The 21,846-nt window shown below is 36.6% G+C and overlaps 1 protein-coding gene across 10 annotated transcripts in view; it reads right to left on the bottom strand.

Moving 5' to 3' along the window:
• CNTRL (centriolin) overlaps positions 1–21,846 on the bottom strand; it is an 88,760-nt gene that overhangs the window by 36,628 nt on the left and 30,286 nt on the right. For 9 of the 10 annotated variants that reach the window (XM_082402181.1, XM_082402190.1, XM_082402186.1 and 6 more), the window contains 10 exons: positions 21,591–21,819; positions 20,129–20,238; positions 17,959–18,153; positions 13,255–13,408; positions 11,820–12,040; positions 8,526–8,702; positions 5,260–5,394; positions 1,939–2,084; positions 1,126–1,333; positions 220–399 (listed from right to left, as the gene is read on the bottom strand). In XM_082402181.1, the coding sequence (XP_082258307.1) occupies positions 220–399; positions 1,126–1,333; positions 1,939–2,084; positions 5,260–5,394; positions 8,526–8,702; positions 11,820–12,040; positions 13,255–13,408; positions 17,959–18,153; positions 20,129–20,238; positions 21,591–21,819 (1,755 nt within the window). Of the gene's footprint in view, positions 1–219; positions 400–1,125; positions 1,334–1,938; positions 2,085–5,259; positions 5,395–8,525; positions 8,703–11,819; positions 12,041–13,254; positions 13,409–15,345; positions 17,928–17,958; positions 18,154–20,128; positions 20,239–21,590; positions 21,820–21,846 lie in introns of those variants that run through there. The other variant, XM_082402182.1, reaches the window with a different exon arrangement.

Raw genomic sequence — 21,846 nt, 5'->3', positions numbered from 1 at the left:
TCTTTACATCCCAATTCTCTTGCTTCCATCTAGCATGGCACCCTTGTCTCAGGCTCTTGATTCGATGACATGCATCTAGGTCTACCTAGGTCAGGTCCACCTCTGGGCCAGCAATGCAGCCAGAGGTGACCGTGGATCACACCCCTCTCAGCTGCCCCATTGCTGGGAGCAGGACCCTGGCAGTGGGGACTCATATGTCTCTTTCCCAGTCTTGCCCACCTTCTTCTCTAACTCTTGGAGTTGGGCCAGAATTCTCTGCTTCTCTTCATCAGCTTCCTGAAGTTGGAGATCTGTAAGGCCTTGGATTTCCTCCATACTTTTTAGATTTTCTTGTAAATAGTGAATTTCATTCTCTAACTGCTGAATTCTTGCTTTGTGTTGCCTCTTGTCAAAATTAGTCTGTGAGGAAATCAAGTTTCAAAGATGATTTTTAAGCAAAATATGTTTTGAGCAAAATAAAAACCTTCTAGAGAATTATATTTCGTTTTACTAAAGAGTAAAACAAAATGCTGTGCTAATGAGTTACTGGGGATGGCTTTATCACAACGGTTCTCTAGGATCCATTTTAATGTTTGCCTCATCATTAAAATAATTACATCAAAAACTCAGATTCTGGCACTATACTACACTCTAGCGATGTTGTATTATCTACTTGCACATTAAGAAACATCTCTCACTTGTTTCCAAAAGAAGGAAAACACAGTCTCACAAAGAAGCCTGACTTTGACATCAGTAACCACATTTAGAGTTGAATTTTAGTCACACCTAGTTTGACTTATTAGGAGTGAAACTAACAACAATTACACTGTATTTAAAAAAATTATACCTTTATTAATTATACCTTAATAAAGTATACCTTATAAAGGTATACTTTATTAAGGTATAATCTACATAACAGACACTCTTTTCTTTCTTTTGTTTTGGCTGTGCCGCTTGTGGGATCTTAGTTCCCCAACCAGGGATGGAACCCTGGCCCTGGGCAGTGAAAGCAAGGAATCTTAACCACTGGACCACCCAGGAATTCCCTACACTCTATTTACACGAGAAAGGAAGCACTGTAATTTGCTGGAAAATATGAATGTTTTCTAAACACTTCCCTCTAGCTGCCTCTTGCCCTTCTCTTACTCTTGCTTCAAGGGCTCTCTCACAGGCCTGCCTGAACTCTTCTTGTCCGCTGGCCAGCTTCTCCTGATGCAGAGCCACTTCCTCTTGGAGTTTTCGCTCTCTCACTTGAGCTTCCTCTTTTTCCCACTGGGAACGTGTAAGGATTTCACTGAACTGTTTCTGCAAATCAGCGAGACTTTTCCCTAAGACATCTGAAGGACTATGGATTCTGGTAAGGGGGGAAAAAGAAAGATGGTATAAGTGTGACATTTTATTTTTGATGCTGGATGCTGGGTGCAAACATGCCGGTAACATTAGTGCAGAAGTAAAAGGAGTTGTGAGGAATGGGACTGGTGTCAATCCGTAGCAAATTACTGTGCACCTCCTGAGTGCAAATCATTGTTTTATTAAATGACTGTTGCCACTCTGAAAGCACAGGCTCCTGTCAGGCTAACAATGTGTGTTCAAAGAATAAATGGCCATTTCATATATTCAAATTAGCCTCAGTTTTCTTTTGATATTTGTTTTCTATTTAAAATGCATAATGTGACTCTACTTCCTGACCATCTGCAGTAAGCTTTCAAGAATGAGTTACTCGTAAAACCTTTGTGTTTTTTAAATTAAATACCAAAAAGTATAAAAGATTAAAAAAATCAGTGACAGACAACTTGAATTAAGCAATCTGTGTATCAATCATGGTAATATGATAAGGGAAAAGGGAAACCTTACAAAAGAACTCAGCCATTAACAGTAGTTGGAAAGGTGATTTCATCACTGAACCCCACATTCACAACTCAGCCCACTCTCTACCTGGAGGTCTTGACTTTCCATTACCTCATCTCCCCAGTTCCTGATTTCAGTTTTCTCCTTAGCTCATCTACGCGAGCTGCCACTTCTTCTGGACGAATCAAACCATCAACTACGTGGTTAAGGTGATTCTGGAAATCTTTAAGTTGCTGTTTTAACAGGTTATTGTCATCCTGTGGAGGGGGGTAAAATGGAGAGGGGTAAAAATTACCAAAACAAAATAAAAAATACACCCAAATACACACACACAGCCCATACTATTTACCATATAACAGTCCAGTCAACTCCCTTTACCAATTTTTTAAAAACCCTTTGCACTATGGCCGACAATATCTGAATCTATTGATTAATCCGAAGTCACAAAAGACACAAACAGGCATTATGATGTGTCCTGATGTGATGCAAAAAAGAAGTACGTATGAACACTACCTAAGACTGTCTCCTTGCCAAAGAGTAAATAACTTGAATCTAAATAAGCCTCCATATGTGACATAAGAACATGTTAATCAATGCCATGGGGATGCAACCAGCAAAATCTAGACTATGGGAAACTCTACAGGACAAAGACCTGGTTTTCTTTAGTATGTAACAAAGAGAAAAAAAAGAGCAGGACTATAGATTACAGGACACAAGAGTCAAGTCAACCAAATGCAATGTGTGCACCTTATTTGGATTCTGATTCCAACATAACACTTCTAAAAAATTTATAATTTGAACATTTTGTATACTTAAGGTATTTGACGATATTAGGGAGTTATTGTAATTTTAAGGTGTAACGACAGTATCCATGTTTATGCCTCTTTTTTTTTTTCTGGCCATGCTGCGTGGCTTGTGGGATCACAGTTCCCTGACCAGAGACTGAAGCCGGGCCATAGCAGTGAAAGCTCGGAATCCTAATAACCACTAGGCCACCAGGGAACTACCCTATGCTTCTTTTTTAAAGCCTTATTTTTTAGAGATACATACAATAGTACAGTATTTACAGATAAAATCAGATGTTTTGGATTTACTTCAAAATAATTCAGTGTGTGAACAAGTGTGAGGGGTGAGGTGTGGAGGGTATTATAGATGAAATAAGACTGGCCATGTGTTATAGATGAAGATAGTCCATGTGTTGAAACTGTTGAAGATGAGTGATATATACATAAGGATTCATTTTAGTATTCTATTTTTGTATATGCTTGAGAATATACATAATTCAAACTTAGAAAAAACAAAAACAAAAACACCTTCCCATAATACTCAGCTTTATCTGCCAATCAACTGAAAAATGGAACATCTAATACTGAAGTTCTCTAATAGCTTACAATTCTCTGTGGGAGTATTTGTTATATGCTAGGATATTTTCACTAAGAAACTAATGAATATATCTAGACCCCAGAATTAAATCCAGACAGTATCTCTTTTAAGTAAAAAGAAACTGCTAAAATTTCCCTAAATTGTACAGAAAAATAGTTCTATGTCCTAAGCTACTGACTATATTCCCCTGAATACCTATATTCTACTTAAGTGATTTTCTTCAAACTTGGTATAACATTAGGTTTTTTGTTTTGTTTTTTTTTAACACTGTTAACTAAATTGGAGAATTAGCATTGCAATGAACGTGCCTATCCACCTGGAGTCTCTTATCCATAAACCGTCCTTGCCCTTTGCCCTGAGGCACCCATATTTGCACTACTTTCTAATCCTGGCCACAGGTGATCTGACCCAAGGACAGCCAATCCACTGATTAGCCAGAAAACAAGTTCTCTCCCTCTCCAAAATGTGAACCAAGATCCAGTCCAGCAAGTCTGTATGAGAGCTAGACCCGTAAAGTTATGTCAGCTCGGGGCTGGGGTTGATGCTGGGCCAAATGCAATGCCCAGGGAGACAGAGAGAGAGAAATGAGAGCCGCACAGGCCCTGGAAGGTTAACAGAGCACTCTGGTCACCAGCAAGCTGCCTGTCTCCTTCCTTGAGCTAGAGTTAGTAGGTTTTGGTTCACTGCAACTAAATGATTTCTGACAAAGATAAATGTAGAGTGAGTTTAACTTGTACTCCGCACCAGGAGGTCAGTAGGCCAAGTAACCAAAGGACCTAGTTCCAACTAAGAGAGTCTTACAGCATGGACCAGCATTCTGGAAAGCTGACCTCAATTTCTACCTTGGAGAGAGACCCCTGAAGTCCTTTTCTTTAATAGATGTGTACTGAAGTGTTTATGGTTGAAATAAAGATGTATGAGATTTTCTTTAAAATATTCCAGCAAAAAAAAAATGTGGATTAACTGAAATAAGAACAGCAGAATGTTGACAATTGTTTAAGCTGAGTAAACAAAAGGGCATAAGGCTATCTTCTCTCTGATTTTGTGATTATTTGAAAATTTCCAAGGTAAAAATAAAAAATAATAATCCAGTGAACACCCAATATATACACACAACACACACAGGAATGGAAAATATGTATATCTTTTATATTTACTTCAGAAGCTGAAATGATAGCAGTAAAAATTAAATTCTAGGTAACTAGATTTTCTTAAACTTTGAGAAAAAAATATTCAAGGCATTGCAAGAAGAGAGAGAGAATTTGGGTGAGTTTAGTCTTATTTGTCACAAACCCCCGTACATGCATTTTTGGAGCCTTCCCCCAAACCACAATAACTCTGCCCCTTGATTTCTGGTGAAGTATAACAGCTGCCACCTCGGTCAGCTAAGTGACCCCTGACCTCACAGATCTGGAAACCTGCATGTTGATCCAGATACTTGTTTGTTCAGACATGTGTCCTCTTCGAGAGCATTTAATTACCTGGAAAATCCTGTCCACCTGCTTCTCGGGCAGTTTGTTGGGCAGATTATTGTGACAATAGCTATAAAAATAGTCTGCCAAAGAAAACTCTCATAAATGTAAAATGGCTGCATTTTTAATGACATTCCTTCTGAGAAGGAGATTGAAAACTTTACAATTAAGAAGTTCTACTGCATCTCATTCTAGTTAAATTCCTGGATAATTGCAAAGATATTTCAGTGGAAGAAGAATGCATCAATCTGATAATTTTAGCTCAGTCTGGTAACAATGCCGCTTCCAGCGGAAATGCAAGGTACTGCTGTCCCCCATGAGTTTACCTAGTGTTCTCTGTTTACTATCGACACTGCCTCTATCTCTTAGCACCATAATAACACAAAGGATATGCATATTAATAATCTTAAAATGATCACAACAGAGGCTACGGTACTATCCCATCCAGAATTCCTTTTTTCTAATAACTCAAGTAGCTTACTACATGTAAGAGCAGGTTGTGAAGTGTCTGACATAAAGATGGCAACATCTTTGGGTGTCCCATATAAGAATGTATTGGGAGCCAATAAGTCTCTACCTGCAGCTGTTTAAGTTGGGTGCGGAGCTCACTATTTTCTTGTTCCTTTTCTTCTGAGAGCTGGGCTTTTCCGAGTGCATTCTTGAGGGCTTGCTTTTCTTTCTCTAGTTCTGTTTGAACAGCTGATTGTTCTAACTATTGCCATAGGAAGCAATGATACAAAAAAGTAAAATAGCAATAATTTATGATCTAATAAGGCATAAATAAATTTACATACACATGCAATCCCTTGGCAGCTTTGGTTTTATAACAACTCAGTTTTACATTTGTACCCCCAAGTTTAAAAGCCCAAGGTAAGTTTTTCACATGCCTCCTTAAACAATTAATACCTAAGGAAGAGCAAGCATCGAAATCAGCTCAGCCCAGATACACCAACTCAGAATCTCCAGGAGTGAGCCTAAATACCTACCTTTAAAAGCTCTGTGAGTGATTCAACAGTTACTGCTCCCTTTTTCCTTAGACCAATATTTCTCACACTGTGGTCCTCAAATACCTGCATCAAAATCACTTGCTGCACCTGTTAAAAATACAGATGCCTCGACTCCCTCTCAGACTTGATGGGCCAGAATTTCTAGGGCAAGGCCCAGGAATCTGCATTTAACAAGCATCACAAGTGATTTCATATAACTAAAGGGTACCAATCATAGATGTGTAAATCAGAGAGAGAAGATCTGTTATGCTCCACAATCTCAATGTGTGGTTTGAAGACCAATCCTGGTAGTCCTGATGCAAGGAAAGGAATGTCCCTTTCAATACCATATGAATTTGTGAAAAGGCCAGGTTGCTGTAATATTTTTGTCAAGACTTATAAGAAAAAAAAATAAAGGAGAATGAAAGTACAAAAGACAATGGATTTTAAGCCAGTAAGGGCTGGCTTAAAAACTTTTGAAAGAAGAAAATTTATTTCAAAGAAGATGCCATCCAGAAATTGTATTTACTATTATTTAAAAATATGTATTTACTGTTATTTTAATTGTTTCCTTCCCAACCTCGTGTTTTCCACACTCTGATCAGGTCAACTATAGTTTTATAAAACTTGGTACTCTTAAGAAATATAACACTGACAACTGGCAAATGGTCATTTGATATCATTTGGTATCTAATAAGTAAAGGAACACAAAGTAATGTAATTACTATAATAAGCCTATTTTATATCCTTTTCTAATCATATGAATGCCATTTTACATGAATTCCTGGGATTCAAACTATCTTATTTTTTAAAAATAATTAATTTTAAATTATAGTTGATTTAAAACAATGTTTCAGTATACAGCAAAGTGATTCAGTTATACAAATATATATATCTATTCTTTTTCCGATTCTTTTCCATTATAGATTATCAATACAAGATATTGCATATAGTTCCCTGTGCTATACAGTAGGTCCCTGTTGTTTCCCTATTTTATATACAGTAGTGTGTATATGTTAATCCCAAATACCCAGTTTATCCCTCTCCCCCCCTTTCCCCTTTGGTAACCATAAGTTTGTTTTCTATGTCTGTGAGTCTATTTCTGTTTTGTAAATAAGTTCATTTGTATCATTTTTTTAGATTCCACATATAAGTGATATCATACGATATTTGTCTTTCTCCGTCTGATTTACTTCACTTAGTATGATAATCTCTGGGCCCATCTATGTTGCTGCAAATGGCATTATTTCATTTTTTTTTTTACAGCTGAGTAATATTCCATTGTGTATAAATACCACATCTTCTTTATCCATACATGTGTCGATGGACATTTAGGTTGCTCCCATGTCTTGGCTATTGTAAATGGTGCTGCTATGAACATTGGGGTCCATGTATATTTTCGAATTAGTTTTCATCTTTTCCAGATATATGCCCAGGAGTGGGATTGCTGGATGATACGGTAACTCTATTTTTAGTTTTTTAAGGAACCTCCACTTCTCCATAGTGGCTGCACCAATTTACATTCCCCCAACAGTGTAGGAGGGTTTCCTTTTCTCCACACCCTCTCCAGCATTTATTATTTGTAGATGATGGCCATTCTGACCAGTGTGAAGTGGTACCTCATTGTAGTTTTGATTTGCATTTCTCTAATAATTAGCGATGTTGAGCATCTTTTCATGTGCCTGTTTCAGACTATCTTATTTTATTTAACTTTCATCCAGTTAGAACCTATTGACCCTCCTCAGGTGCCAGGCACTGAAACAGGCATCTACAATCTGGGCATTCACTGTGCTCTGAGTCTAGCAGGAGAGACGGACAATCTAAACAGATGATTTCATACACAGGCTAAAATGCTTTGACTGAGCACAGGTTAAAGGAAAATCAAAGTAGAGTCCCGAATCCAGATTTTCAGCAGGCATAACAGAAGGAGAGGGTGGGCTTCCTGGAGGAAGATGCAACCCATTTGGCTAATAGCTAAACAAAACTGTATTTTAATGTGATCAAGAATATATTATAACTGGCCTCTGTCTTCCTCTCTGCCCTTATCTCTCACTCTCATTCCCTACTCCTCTTCTCGCTCCTGGCATATTGGAGGCATACTTTCAGCACTTCAAATGCATTAAGCTCTCTCTCCTTGCCTCTCTGCCTAGAACACATCCCTTACCTCTACCCTTTCACCTCTGCTCCCTCTGCACAGCCAAATCCTAGTTCCCCTTGAAGTCTCGCCTGAAACACCATTTCCATAGGGCAGTCTTCCTTGACCACCACTCCCCTGGCACAGAACCCTATCGTTTTCTTTCTCCGACACCTGTTTCACCTACCAGACTGTCAGCTTCACAAGGACATAACCATATCTGTGCTATTCCCTATAGCATCCATGGCACCTGGCCCTTAATGGCCAATCGATAAGTATTTATTGGATGAATAACTATTTCACTAATTTGCAAGTATAATTAAACTAGTGGGTATTTCATCCAACCAGAACAGGAAGTAGCAAAGTAAAATTTAGTATCAACTTAAAAGAGGTCTCTTAAAGCTGTTTTGAGAAAGAACAACTAGAATTTATTGATTACCAACTGCTAGGTGCTTTCAGGTCCATTGTCTCACTTACCCTCAGCATAACCTGCTTTACAGATGATGAGGCATTTGTCAGAGGCTCAGAGCCATGAAGTGACTTGCCCATGTTCACACAGGGGTCATATTTAAGCTCAGAATGTCTGACTCCAAAAATGTGCTCTTCCCATCACTCCACATACATTATATTAAAAAGTGTTTAATCTTACATTAAATTAAAGGAAAGCTGTTATGTTAAGGCCCAGCCTACTTGGTTTCTGGATGGCTTTGTGCTCTTACTTACTTGGCTGAGCCTTGTTAGTTTTTCCAACTCTTCTTTGAGCTGGTTGGCTTCGGCATCCTTTATTTTTAACTGAGCCTCTAGCTCAGCCTCATAGGCACTGAGATCTCCTTGGGTCTGCTGCAGGGATGCATTCACCTCATGCTGCTCCTGAAGGGCGCTTTCTAGCTCTGCAAGCTCCTGCAAGGATTCAGTGTTTTAAGTACAGAACCCTCACTGTGCTGCTTAAGCACCTGCAAGTCATTATAAGTAACCTGAGCACTTAAAGCAAATGCTGGCCAGCCAGTGCTGGCCAGGCACAGAGAGTATTCACTGGCAATACGATGAAGCTGCAGGCTGTATGAATCCAGGCTGGAAAACAAAAACACTGACTAAATGTAATCAGAAAAATCAGTAAGCTACAACATGTTTTCCAAAGTAACCAGTTGTGTGATACTTTAAACGAGTCTTATGTATTCATAAGAAGAAAAAAAGAGAGGAGGATAAAATTAAGGCCTATTTTCCTTCAGACACTGGAATAAATGTTTTCACATTCATTATTTAATTACATCCTCACAGTAACTGTGTAAGGCAAGGTATTATCCCCGTTTTATAGATGAGGAAATGGAGAATGAAGATCTAAGTAAACAGCACAGAGCTGTGCAGCTTAAAAAAGGACAGAGTCAGAATATGAACTGAGATTTCTGACTCCAAAGCCTACACTCTTCCTATTAAACCATAGTATGTTCACTTATCAGAAGAACAAAATGGGACTAGCACTCTCTAATATTAAGGATGACAGAGAAACTTAAACCAGTGTTAACAGGAATATAAGTACCTATTGATTAGCATACCACAGTTCTGATTCATTTTAGCCTATTTATTTTTTTATGATTAAACATTATAGCAGCTTTCATCTGTTTATTTGGGATCTTGAAGAGTCAGATTAAACTATTCTGATTAAAGAGGAGAATCCTGTGATAAGAACTTCTATAGAAGAGTTTCTCAGTAAGTGATCCAAAGACCACCTGGCACCTGAATCATATGGGTTGCTTGTCCAAAATGCAGACGCTACATATAACCAACAGAGGATTAATATCCAGAATATATAAAAAGTTCCTACAAATCATTAAGAAAAAGACAGACAATCCAATAGAAAAAATGGGCAAAGAATATGAATAGGGATTTCACTGAAGAGAAAAACTGAATGGCAAATAAACAGATGAAAAGTACTTAACCTCTCCAGTAATCAAGTGAAAATTCAGTTAAAACAAGACACAATTTTGCACAGAGCATAGAGAAACAAGTTAAACAAACCATGAGGAAACAATCAGACAAATCCAGAATGTGGGACACTCTACAGAACTACCAGCTGGATTCTCCACACACACACACACACACACACACACACACACACACACACACACGCCATAAAAGACATTCTTGGCACAATTGGGAAAATGTGAATATGGCTCAGATATTAGATGATATTAGGGAATTGCTGTTAATTTTCCTAGGTATAATAATGGTGTTGCACTGATGTAGGAAAATGTCCTCATTTTTAAGAGATATGTACTGAAGGGATGATGTCATAACATCTGCAATTTTCAAATGACCCAGCAAAAAAAAAGATATAGAAAAATATTTGTTGAATCTAAGAGAGCACATAGATGCTCAATGAACTATTCTTTCAACTTTCCTGTAAATGTAAAAATTTTCATAATAAAAAGACATCATTTCAAACTCAGCACATTGGCAAACACTAAGTCTGACAAAATGTTAAGTTTCCTGAATTTGATCTTTATTCTGTGTTTATCTTAGAAAATGTCCTTGTTCTTATGAAACACATACTGAAATATTTAGAAGCTAAAGAGCATGATGTCTACCGCTAAAAAATTTTATATAAAAATGTATATAAAATCATGTAAAATTATTAAAAAATTGTAAAAATCATGTAAAATCATGTAAAATTATATATGAGAGAGAGATAAAGCAAATGTGGCAAAATATTAATTGGTGACTCTGGATGGAGGGTATAGTGAGCTATTCTTGCAACTCTCCTGTAAGCTTGAAATTATTTCAAAATTAAGGCTTACAAAATAAAAGTTAGATTACATTAAGGTGATGTCAAGGATGTGGTGTAATGGTAGCCCTTCACACTGCTGGGGGGAAACAGAAATTCACAAAATCACTATGGACAGTAATCTGACAATATCTAGTGAAGCTGAGAAGGCACGCACACTCTGACTCACAGTTCCACTGTGAACACAGTCCCCATGCTCAAGGTGTGTGTAAGAATGTCACTCTCAATATTGTAATAGCAAAAGAATGGAAACCACCTCAATATCCCCCAAGAGGAGAACGAATAAGCAATAAATTTGTGGTAGGCACATACAATGGGATGCTATATACATCAATAAAAATAAAGTAGAGCTACATGTATCAACTTGCATAATTCTCAAAAACATAAACATGAAGGAAGAAATGAAGTAGCCAAAGGATACACTATGTACTTTTTATATAAATCCTAAAATTATGCAAAACTCTAATACATATTGTTTATAGATGGATACACATATAATGAAAGAAGAGAGAGAGGGAAATAATAACCATATTCAGGATTTTGCTACCTCTGGGAGGGGGTACACAGAGGCTTTCAAATATATCTGTATGTTTTAGTTTTTAAGCTGTGAGTACATGGTGTTAAATATTTTTGATATTCTTATATGTCTGATAAATTTCATAACATTAAAACAAATTAATTCAAATTTCCGAAGCCAGCCCTACTGAGGATGAGGTTTGGGAATCTGGGTTCTCCTGCAATGTAAAGTTTACCAAACAACTAAAACAGAGCAAGTGAAATCTCCAAATGAATGTCAACAAATCAAGCATGGAAGGGTATAATTTACAATGCTGTGTCTGTTCTGTTATCTGCAAAATAATACTACAATTATGAAGTAACAGCAACAAGAATAAGAAAAATTATGTTATGCCTAATTTTGCTACACAAATAACAAAATATGAACATCTAATACAGTATTTGTAATAGCTATAATTTCTTATTCTTTAGAGTTATTTGATCACAATACTTTTCAGGGATAGAAATTCAGCTAAAATAACCTTCCTTTTCTTAGTAAGGGAAAAATAACGCTTCCAAGTGTATCACAACTAAAGGGAAAAAAAACCCCAAAACACTAAATAGCTCCTAACACTTTTGCCACTTATAATTGCACTGTTGCTAACTTCCTTAACTAACTTAATTTGGACATCATCTACTTCTGAAGGTAAGGAAAATAGACAAGAAGAAACAATTCATACCTTCCTCATATTTTCTGCATCTAAGGCAACTATTTCCAGTTGGTCCCTTTCCTGCTTGACCTCAGTCAGTCTCTGCAGCAATGTCTCTTTCTCATCCTGTAGCCTTCTGCACTCATTCTGGGCCTGAGTAGCCTGGCCTTTGACAGTCCCCAGGTATTCTTGCAACCCACTGATGACACCTTCTAAGTCCTTCTTCAGGGCTTCATTTGCTGCTATCTGGCCTAAGCAAGACAAAGAAAGGGAAGGTGATAATATATATAAGAAAATGCTTTCAAGATACATAATTACTGCATTTAGTCTCCTTAGCTATTGTTACTAGCTAAGAATGAAATTCTAAGCTTCCAATTATTTCCTACTATCTTAGTTTTCATTTTCAAGATATAGTAATAGCTTTCCCCCCTATTATCCATGGTACAGGAGTATTAAGCAGGTAGACGATAAAAATAGTATACTCATTGGCATTGCTTATGAAATGCTTAATACATGCTATAAAAAGTTTAAAGTAGTGATTTCCAAATAAAATAACGAAAAATGTGCAACAAAACAGTTCTTGCTACTAGACACACAAAACAAAACCAAGTCAAATCCCAGACTAGCAGCATTAACCTGTAACCTGAAGACTTAAAAAAACAAACAAACCATATATTGGGTACTTACTATGTCCAGGCACTTTATGAACACTATTTCATTTAATCTTCCCCCAAACTAATGATCCTGACAGAAATAATTTGTCCCAGGTAACACAGCTGATAATGGCAAAACAAGGACTGGGGTCTTTTTACCACAAGCCAAGGCTCTCATCACTACAGTCTATTATCTTCCTCTTCCACTATTATGGCAATGTCACATTTTTTTAAAATTATTTTTTAAAATGGGTGGAAGATCTATTTTTATTATTTATTTATTTATTAAAAAATTTTTCTTTTTTGGCCACACTGTGCAGCTTGTGGGATCTTAGTTCCCCAACCAGGGATTGAACCTGGGCCCATGGCAGTAAAAGCAAAAGAGTCCTAACCACTGGACCGCCAGGGAATTCCCAGCAATGTCACAATTTAAATTTGCACTGCAAAAATAGATACTAAAATTCTTTCTATAGTCTCCTTATAACCAGACACTGAATGCCTGATATCAACGGACTCTTCTCTCCTCAAAAGATTTTAGGCCTTAGAAGAAGACAATCACATGCCAGAGTTTATCATGATCATGTATGGACTTCTTGCTATAGTGACCTGACTCACTAGGACATCAACCCAAGAAAACTAAAATAAAAATTTTAAATTTTATTAAACATTTTTGAGTATTCTGCAAATATTTCCCTATCAAATACTAGTACTAACAGCTGAAGCATATTCAGCTAATATCTGGATTCATGCCTGTTATTTGTCTTTTATTAACACTGAATCTGATTTACCTTAAATCATACTTAAATTCTCACCTTCAGTAAGCTGTTGTTCAAGGTCCTTAATCTCTTCAGTTTCTTTAGCAATTCTAGAAAGTATCTCATCCAAACGGCTTTCAAGTTGTTTGTACTGCTTGTTCATAATGTCAAGCTGTTGTTCTTTACCCCTTTTCTGAGCCTTCATATGGCACTGAATTGAAAAAAAAAAAATTAAAATCCCAAACTCTTTAAACTCTTATAAAAATAATAATCCTTAATAACATTTCTAGGGAAGAATGGAAAAGAAAATGTAACAATTTGCATCTGTTTTGTGTCAGACACTGTTGTTTTCACATGAGTAGTTTTCATTTAAACCTCATGATAACTTGATGTGGAAATCATCTCCATTTTACAGATGAGCAAACTGAGGCTCAGGAAGGTTAAGTGATTTTTCCCAGGTAACAGCTAGTAGGTAATGTAGCCAATTTCAGTGTTCTTTGCACTGCACTAAAATGTATCTTTCCAAAAAGTTAATTGATTATATATACATATATCCATAGGAAAAGGCTATATTCTAAAATGTTAACAAAGGTTATATCTGGGTGGAAAGATTACAGGAGATTTTTAATAAGTTTTTTTAGCTAAAAAATTTTATAATAGACAAGTAATAACTTTTTATTAAAAAACATAATTTTTAAAAAGGTTTTTTGGGGGAAATAGAGACATGAAATAAATACTTCCTTAGAATTCAAGTTTATTTTCTTTTTTTTTTAACATCTTTATTATTGGAGTATAATTGCTTTACAATGGTGTGTTAGTTTCTGCTGTATAACAAAGTGAATCAGCTATACATAATACATACATCCCCATATCTCCTCCCTCTTGCGTCTCCCTCCCACCCTCCCTATCCCACCCCTCTAGGTGGTCACAAAGCACCGAGCTGATCTCCCTGTGCTATGCGGCTGCTTCCCACTAGCTATCTATTTTACATTTGGTAGTGTATATGTGTCCATGCCACTCTCTCACTTCGTCCCAGCTTACCCTTCCCCCTCCCCGTGTCCTCAACGAGTTTATTTTCAACTCCTTATGCAAAGAAACAGTTTGTTTTTAAGTTCCATAAACTGGGAGTTGAGAGGGACCTCGAAGACCATTTAGCCCAGTGAGTCTCAAGATGGAGGGCCCTGTGGCGGCACACCCCTGCAACCAACCACTACATATGCCCCTGGTGGAAAAGAGCTTTCACACACCCACACACACCCTGACAGTCATCGCTTTAGGGAGCTACTGTTATCTGAAAGGATTGGATTGTATTTCTCAGGTGCGCTGGGGGAAAAAACTGAAAACCGATGACCTAGTCTAACTCTTCCTTTTACATGTGAGAAAACTGAATCTCAGATCCATCAAATGACTTGCCCAGGTCTCCTTAAGCAACTGTTCATATGGAGACAAAATAATTCCCCAGAGAACCTGTGCCCTCCCACTCACATCACACCCTCGCAGCTCTAGTTTGCCCCCACAGGATCAGAGGAACAGAACAATAATAAATCAAGAGAACGTTACCAGGAGAAAGAACTATATTAGTCTGAACAACGAACTCCACGAGTCTCAAGTCTAAGACTATAATTTGATTATAAAAGAACACTTCTCAATTTTACATGTCTGTTGCCTCCAAAGACAAGAAAGAAAGTCTCTTCATTTCTGAAGAATAAATGAGAGGCAGCTTGATTGGAAGGTTTTTATTTTACTACCGGTAAAACGTGATGGATGTTCAAAACTCTTCTCCTACTCTCCCAAAATACCCATCTGAAGTCTTTCTGAAAAGGTAACTGCAGATAAAACCTTAAATTCTAAGTAAATTTAGGATTTTTATGGCTCAAGAAAGAATTTTCAAAAAGGTCTACACTCATATCTGCATCAATAAATCTTAAAAATTCACCATTAAAACTTCCACTGAAATCTCTACATGCAGGACAAAAAATTAGCTCAATACACCAATGATTTGCATTAAACACATGGGAGCAAAAGTAGATTCAACGATTTTCACTACCATGGAGCTCACAATAGAGGTATTGTAAAAACAGGAACTTACATCTCTCACTCCTCCTCCTCTTTAAATCCTTTGTACACAGAGAGAAAAAATGATCATACCTTAATTTAGAATTTGTCCTGTTAAAACTGAGCCGTTGATAACAGAGGAACTGTGGGCGGAACGCTTTCTAATGCTGTCTTGAAATTCATGTGCACTTCCCTCTCTGACAGCCGCATTTTTGTAAACGCCTCTGAGCCTCTAACCTCCCAGCGCTTCAAACCACATTCCTGGCAGAGATTGAGCGGCAGCCCAGCCCGTCCAATCACAAGCAGCCTCTGCAGGCAGGCCACACCCTCCGCGCTTTAAATCACAACACAGGAAGCTCCCACAGGCCAATCACGCACAATCTTTGCAACAGATTACTACAGATTAATTGCCTTTAGCATACAGTTTGCTCCCATAGAGCACTGCTAGATAGGGAACAGGGATACAAATCTTCCTTTATTATGTTTGCTCCTGTGGTATTTCTGCTTCTGACTGTGAATGTTTTCTAGAACTAAAATGGGATTTGATTTTTATATAGTACCTTTTCCTTTTGAAAACTAGTTAAATGCTTATGCTTGTTGAAAACTTGACCAGGCTTGGCTCTGAGCTAATTTAAAAAATAATTAATCTCTTTAGACCTGTAACTCCTTTGTGAGGCTCTGCCTCTTCCTAAAAGGGGTACTTTGGGAAATCATTTAATCTTTCTAAATCATATTTTCATCTTATGCAAATTTAAAAAGTCACCAATCTCATTTGGATGCTGTAATAAAATAAAGTTCCTCACCATATGTGCCTAAAACCAAGTGCAATGCAAGACACATCACTGGCACTTAACATACTTGTTTTCCATCATATCTCAGTCATTTACTGTTTCCTAATCTCTCAAGCTTTTACTTTTAAATTCTATTTGCTATTCAGAAAGATACTTCATCTGATTAAATAATAAAAGTTAAATAAAAGCCTGTATCTGCAGAAAAATATGCAGAATACCGTTGTTGATTCTTTCCCTCTTGCTAAAATGTTCACATTTTGCAGCCTAAAATGGGGTGCCTAATACTAGGCATTAAGGTGACTGTGCAAATTAGAAAAAGATGCTCCTTCCAGGTGAACAAATTAAAAAGAGACATCCTCTGGCGCTCAGACTAAGACTGTAACCCTAAGAACTAACCTTCAGGAGTTTTAACAATACCGAAAAGGAACTTCAAAATCTGGCTTGTATGTTTCATCTCCACTATTACAGATTGATTTTGACTACCTTCAAAACTTGGATGCCTTTCCTACTTCTCATTTAACTCCTTTCTATATGTAATTCTTTACAGAAATCCAGTGTGTATTAGACTCCCTGTATGCCAAGACTATCACAGTCCTAAGTTGAAAGCAAACAGACAATCTAGGTTCTGATTACACTCATAGATCACAGAACTACAAGAGGGAGTAAAGGAGCTTTGAGTAGTGCCTATAGGCCAGTTCTTCCCTACTTTCCTTAATGCAAGCATTCATAAACATAGCACTGGCCCCTGGGGATTCAGTTCCTGTCCTCAGGGGCCTTACATGGGGTGGTAGGTTTCTGAACAAATAAATATGATACGGGAAGATATCATAGACCATATTATATATTATTTAAAATCTCTAATTTTTCATGTAATGAAAATTCTTCAAGACAATCAAGACTACTTTTGGTTTCAATTTTAATACTAAGTCTTAGGCTTTTGTTAGAAAAGACCTTATGTCTGTGATGATATGGTCACCCTTTGTCAAAATTAGCTGGCCTCCAAAAAATATCTATGATATTTTACTAAAATGTTTAAAGGGATAACTAAATAACTTGTCAAGTACATAAAGCAATTATAGTGCATTGTCTTTACCATGTTAAATTCTATGGTTTCTCATAATCCAGAGATTTTAAAGTTTATTTTTTTTAAATAACCTTATTATTCAAAGTATACCAGTAAAATATGCAGGAAATATTCTTACTTCTATTTTACAAATATTGGCTAAAATATAAACCATTAGTAAGACTTTTCAGAGTAGAGACAGAAAGAGACAAGAACCTAACTCCATCATCCAGCCACCTGACCACCTCTGGCCACATTTTAGGAAGACATACTCTAGAGAAATGTTTTCTTTTTAAGGACAAAACAAAACAATATGAAACAACAAATAGCTTTAGTGGAATATTTGCATAAAGGATTAAAGAAGAGGTAGAAAAAGGACTCTGAACCCCCTCAGCTCTCCCATCTTGCAACCTTGCTGTTAAGAAAGAAGAAAATAAAACAAGGAGAGAGAAAGAGTAAGAGGTTTGGAGAGCACCTTAGAGCAGGTTTCTCTTGATTTGAAATATAATGAAATTCAATTACTTAAAAAAAATAAATATATCATTCATCAATTGTTCTACTGAAAGCTACCTCCATCAAGCCCTAGGTTGTTTTGTTTTAAACACACACACACTTTATATATACGTGTGTGTGTGTATGTATATACACACATATGTATATATATAATATACATACATACACTCATATATATACACACACACATATAAACATATGTATCACTCAAATTTGTGCATCAAACTAAAAGAGATTTTCAGAAAGGACTCTGAGGCTAAAAATGATGAGACATAATACCCAGAAAGAACAATATGCTCATCCCCATAGAACAAGCCAAAGATCTCTTCATTTACTTACATGTTTTGGGTCTTTGGAATCCAGACTATCAATACCTATTTGCAGGTCCTTGATCTCCTTCTGCTTTTCAGCAATTTCTCCTCTTTGCTTTTCCATCTGCATTTCTAGATCCAGAGCTTCTTGGCGTAATTTATTTAGAAGTTGTATCCTACCACTCAACTGCTTGAAAAGAAAGTCTTTCTCCGCTTCTGAAATCTAATTCCCCCCACACCCCAACACACAATTAACAGAGGACAGCAACACTGATTTACAAATTTACAGAAAACTAGTACAATTTAAAAAGGTATTCCATGCTCTGTTTTTTTTTATAATAAAAGTAAAATGCAGGTGATACCTAGGCACTCCATTCATATCTTATACTTTTATCCTTATTATATGTAGAAAATTTATTTTATAAAAGCTTATAAAACAATAGCAGGTAGAAATGAAGTTGTCATCTTAGTATAAACAATTTATAAATTATTAATAATAATAACCATAATATTAATGGTAGCTGACTTTACATAGCACTTACCCTTGTATTAGAATATCAAGCCAATTGACAATGTAATGAAAAATTTAGGCTATATTATACTTACTCATTTAAAATAACTATTTTTTCCAAGCACATTTTGTAAGCATCCATTTACTTAAAAATTATGTACATTATTTACTTCTACCAATTTATCTATATAAAGCTTTCGCCAGTACTGTTATAAAACATTCTTAATTATTAAAATCATTCTTAATAGCTCCATCCACCTCATCTCCCATTTTCAATCCATCTTTAAGTCCTGTCAATTCTACTGCCAGATTTTACCTAGTCTTCTTTCTCTCCATGTCCACCATCACCTTTGTAGTCCAAGCCATTATCATGTCTTTCCTGTACTAAACAACAGCCTCCTAACCGATGTACACATCTCCATTTTTTCCATCTCTCTCAACCCATTTCACTCTCATCAAGTAGCCAGAGTGACCTTATAAAAATACAAATAGGATCAGCCACGCTACCACCTAAAGTCCTTCAAAGGTTTCCCATTACATTCAGAATAAGATTCAAACCCCTTAAAATGGCCTATGATGCCTGGCATGAGCTTTAACCTCATCTTCCACTATACTCTCCCTGACCCTGCAGAGGAATCTTTAGTCTGAAGTCTTTTGCACACACTGTCACCTCTGCCTGGAATATGCTTGCCCTTAATTCTGCCTCACTGGCTCCTTTTCATCCTTTGGGTCTCAGCCTAAATGTCACCTCCTCAGTGAGGCCTTTGTGGGTTGTGGCAATCTACATCCTCTTTACTGTCTCTCCTAATTTTCTTTTTTTTCCCCCCTAGAACTTATGTTGTTTAACTATACATTTCTTTTAAACTTATTTTTACTTATTTTTTGCCTATTTCCTGCCCATGAGAGAGGAACACATCTGTTTTTTTCATTACTCAGGGCCCAGCTCAGTCAGCAACTGCCATATAAACTTGAATCAATTTCTAGTTACTAAATAATTTGAAACTAACAACACAGGGTTACCTTTTTAAAAGAATATATAATTTGGACTTCACCTTCTTTTCTTCCTACTATGGTATGAATACATTACCATCACAATTTTGAAATACTGATTTTTAAAAGTTGCAAATAACTAAAACCTTTTACTTACTTAAAAACTAAAATGTCAAAATACTTCCTTTTCTGAACTTTCTCCCTATGCAACTACATCATGGGTTTGAGCTGCTTGCTTCTTCATGACATCATCTTTTTGTATACCATATTTTATATCATTTATATTTTTGCTGCTCATGTTTAATAATGTTCATTGTAGAGGTGTTTTCTGGCTCTTAATCTAGGTTCCAGGATCTTAAAGGTGGTGAGTGCTTAATTAAATTAGGAGAGATATATTAGGAAGCAGCTTCCCTGGGTAAATTGGACACTTTCATAATAGAGTAGACCGAATATATCTTTTTACATAAATGGTTAAGTAACGTGTATCTATACACTCTATAAAATGCTAATAGGATGTCATCCTGAATGGAAGGAAATGAAATTGGAAAATGCTAGAACCATATCTGACTCTGAAATTTGTTATTCCGTAATTAATTAGGCAGCACTGATTTACAGATTGTTTTACACGGTTATGAAGAGGGAAACACATTTCATTTTTGGCATTTTCTCTTAGCAATGCAGCTTTACTTTTACTTACTTTTTTAAGTTGTATAGCTTCTTCCAGTTGTTTAAATTCTTCAGTAGCTCTTAAAATTTGTTGTTCTGCCTTTTCTATTTCATCATGCAGTTCTGATAGTCGAGCTTGTGCTGCAAATTTAAAAACCATGCACACAGACACACACAAGAAAAATCTTGAATTCTCAAATTTCTATCTTTTTCTTAGCAATAACTTCCTCCAATTAAATTCTGCAATTATACAACACAGGAATAAAAAAAAGTAATTTCTTATGATTGTTTTCCTCTCTATTAGTTAATCTCTAGAATAGTTTCATGATATGCCATAGAGCTATAATTGATCCATTTATTTGTAAAATTCCTAACATAAAAGAGGCTCTACTTGATACTCCCAACATTAAAGAACTCTTTTGAAAGAATAAGGATTTTATTTGTAAATATGTGCTTACATGTCACTAAGTTATAATTAGGTTTAGAGTATTAAACAAAAACCTGTGTTAGAGGCAAATGCTTTATGATGGGATTCAATATCAAGAAATTCACTACTGATTTGGTAATCCCAAATCAGTGACTTTCCACCTCAAATTCCTGATTCCTCTCTCCCTCCCTGCCTCCTATAAAACTATGAGCCCCTTGAAGCTGGTGTGATTTAGTTTCGCTTTCCCCTTCCAGAGCCTTGCATATAGTATACGCAGGCACGGACAACTCGGCCTCTTTTCTCCCCTTTCCAAGTCAACCTCTATTGGCCTTCCATGTATTCCATTTAGCTGCCAACCAAGAGAAGATGGGCCACTAATCTCATTGCTTGAGATCCCCATAATGGGCCATGATTACTAGTGAGATGAATGAACTCAGGTCTGCTTTCTCCTTCCGCCATATGCATACAGATGAGTGGGGAAGTGTGTCCAAAGTTTGCCACTTGGAAGGTCTCTAAGTGTCCCCTTGGACTGATTTCCTCCTCTTTGTGAGTTGCCAGGAAGCGATAAGATTCCTTGAATTAGATGACTTGGGGGGGGGAGCGGTTGACGAGGTGGAGTGCAGGACAGGTCAAGAAGAGTCAGAGGCCAGCCTCAGGCCTAAGCCTCAGGAGAGTGCACTGATCCACTTTATCCAAAGCACTGCTTTAGGTTTTGGCGACATGTATAGGAATCAATAACTTTACTTGCTTCAATTATTACTAATTATGCCTGTCAATGTGTAAGTCCAATGGTGAGAAGCACCTGTTGGCAGGACGAAATTTAAGCATTCTTGGAGCCCTTGGACATGCTGCTATCAAATAACGGTCAAAAACCCCATTCTTCATAACAGGAATCATTAAAAAATAATCTGCTCAATGAATCGCTGCTTTTGTTTTAGACGTCTCATGCAAACAACAATATAATAAAGAACTTCAGCATGTTTAACTAGAAGAATTAAAAAACAAAATTTGCTTATATATTCAATTCTTTTATATTTTTAAAGAATTTAAAGTAACTTTTTTTAACCTGCACTTATTTTGTTTTCTTTGTCTTCCAGTTGTGTGTCCAGTGGCGTATGGGCTCTCAAGTTCACATGTTCATTTCTAAGTTGGTCCCCTTCATCTGGATCCATCCTCTTGATCTCTACTAGCTGGGCATTATTGGTAATATAACTCTCTGTGGCAAACATATTTCTCTTGTATCTGGATTTGCCAATGTAAGGGCTTTCGTCTGGGGCTTTATCAATGTCAACATACTAAAAACAAAATAAATAAATCTTATG

Source organism: Balaenoptera borealis (assembly GCF_965194805.1).
Source record: "Balaenoptera borealis genome assembly, chromosome: 8".
Taxonomy (NCBI): domain Eukaryota; kingdom Metazoa; phylum Chordata; class Mammalia; order Artiodactyla; family Balaenopteridae; genus Balaenoptera; species Balaenoptera borealis.
Note: the sequence above shows the minus strand (reverse complement) of the source record. Positions and strands in the feature narration are given on the sequence as shown.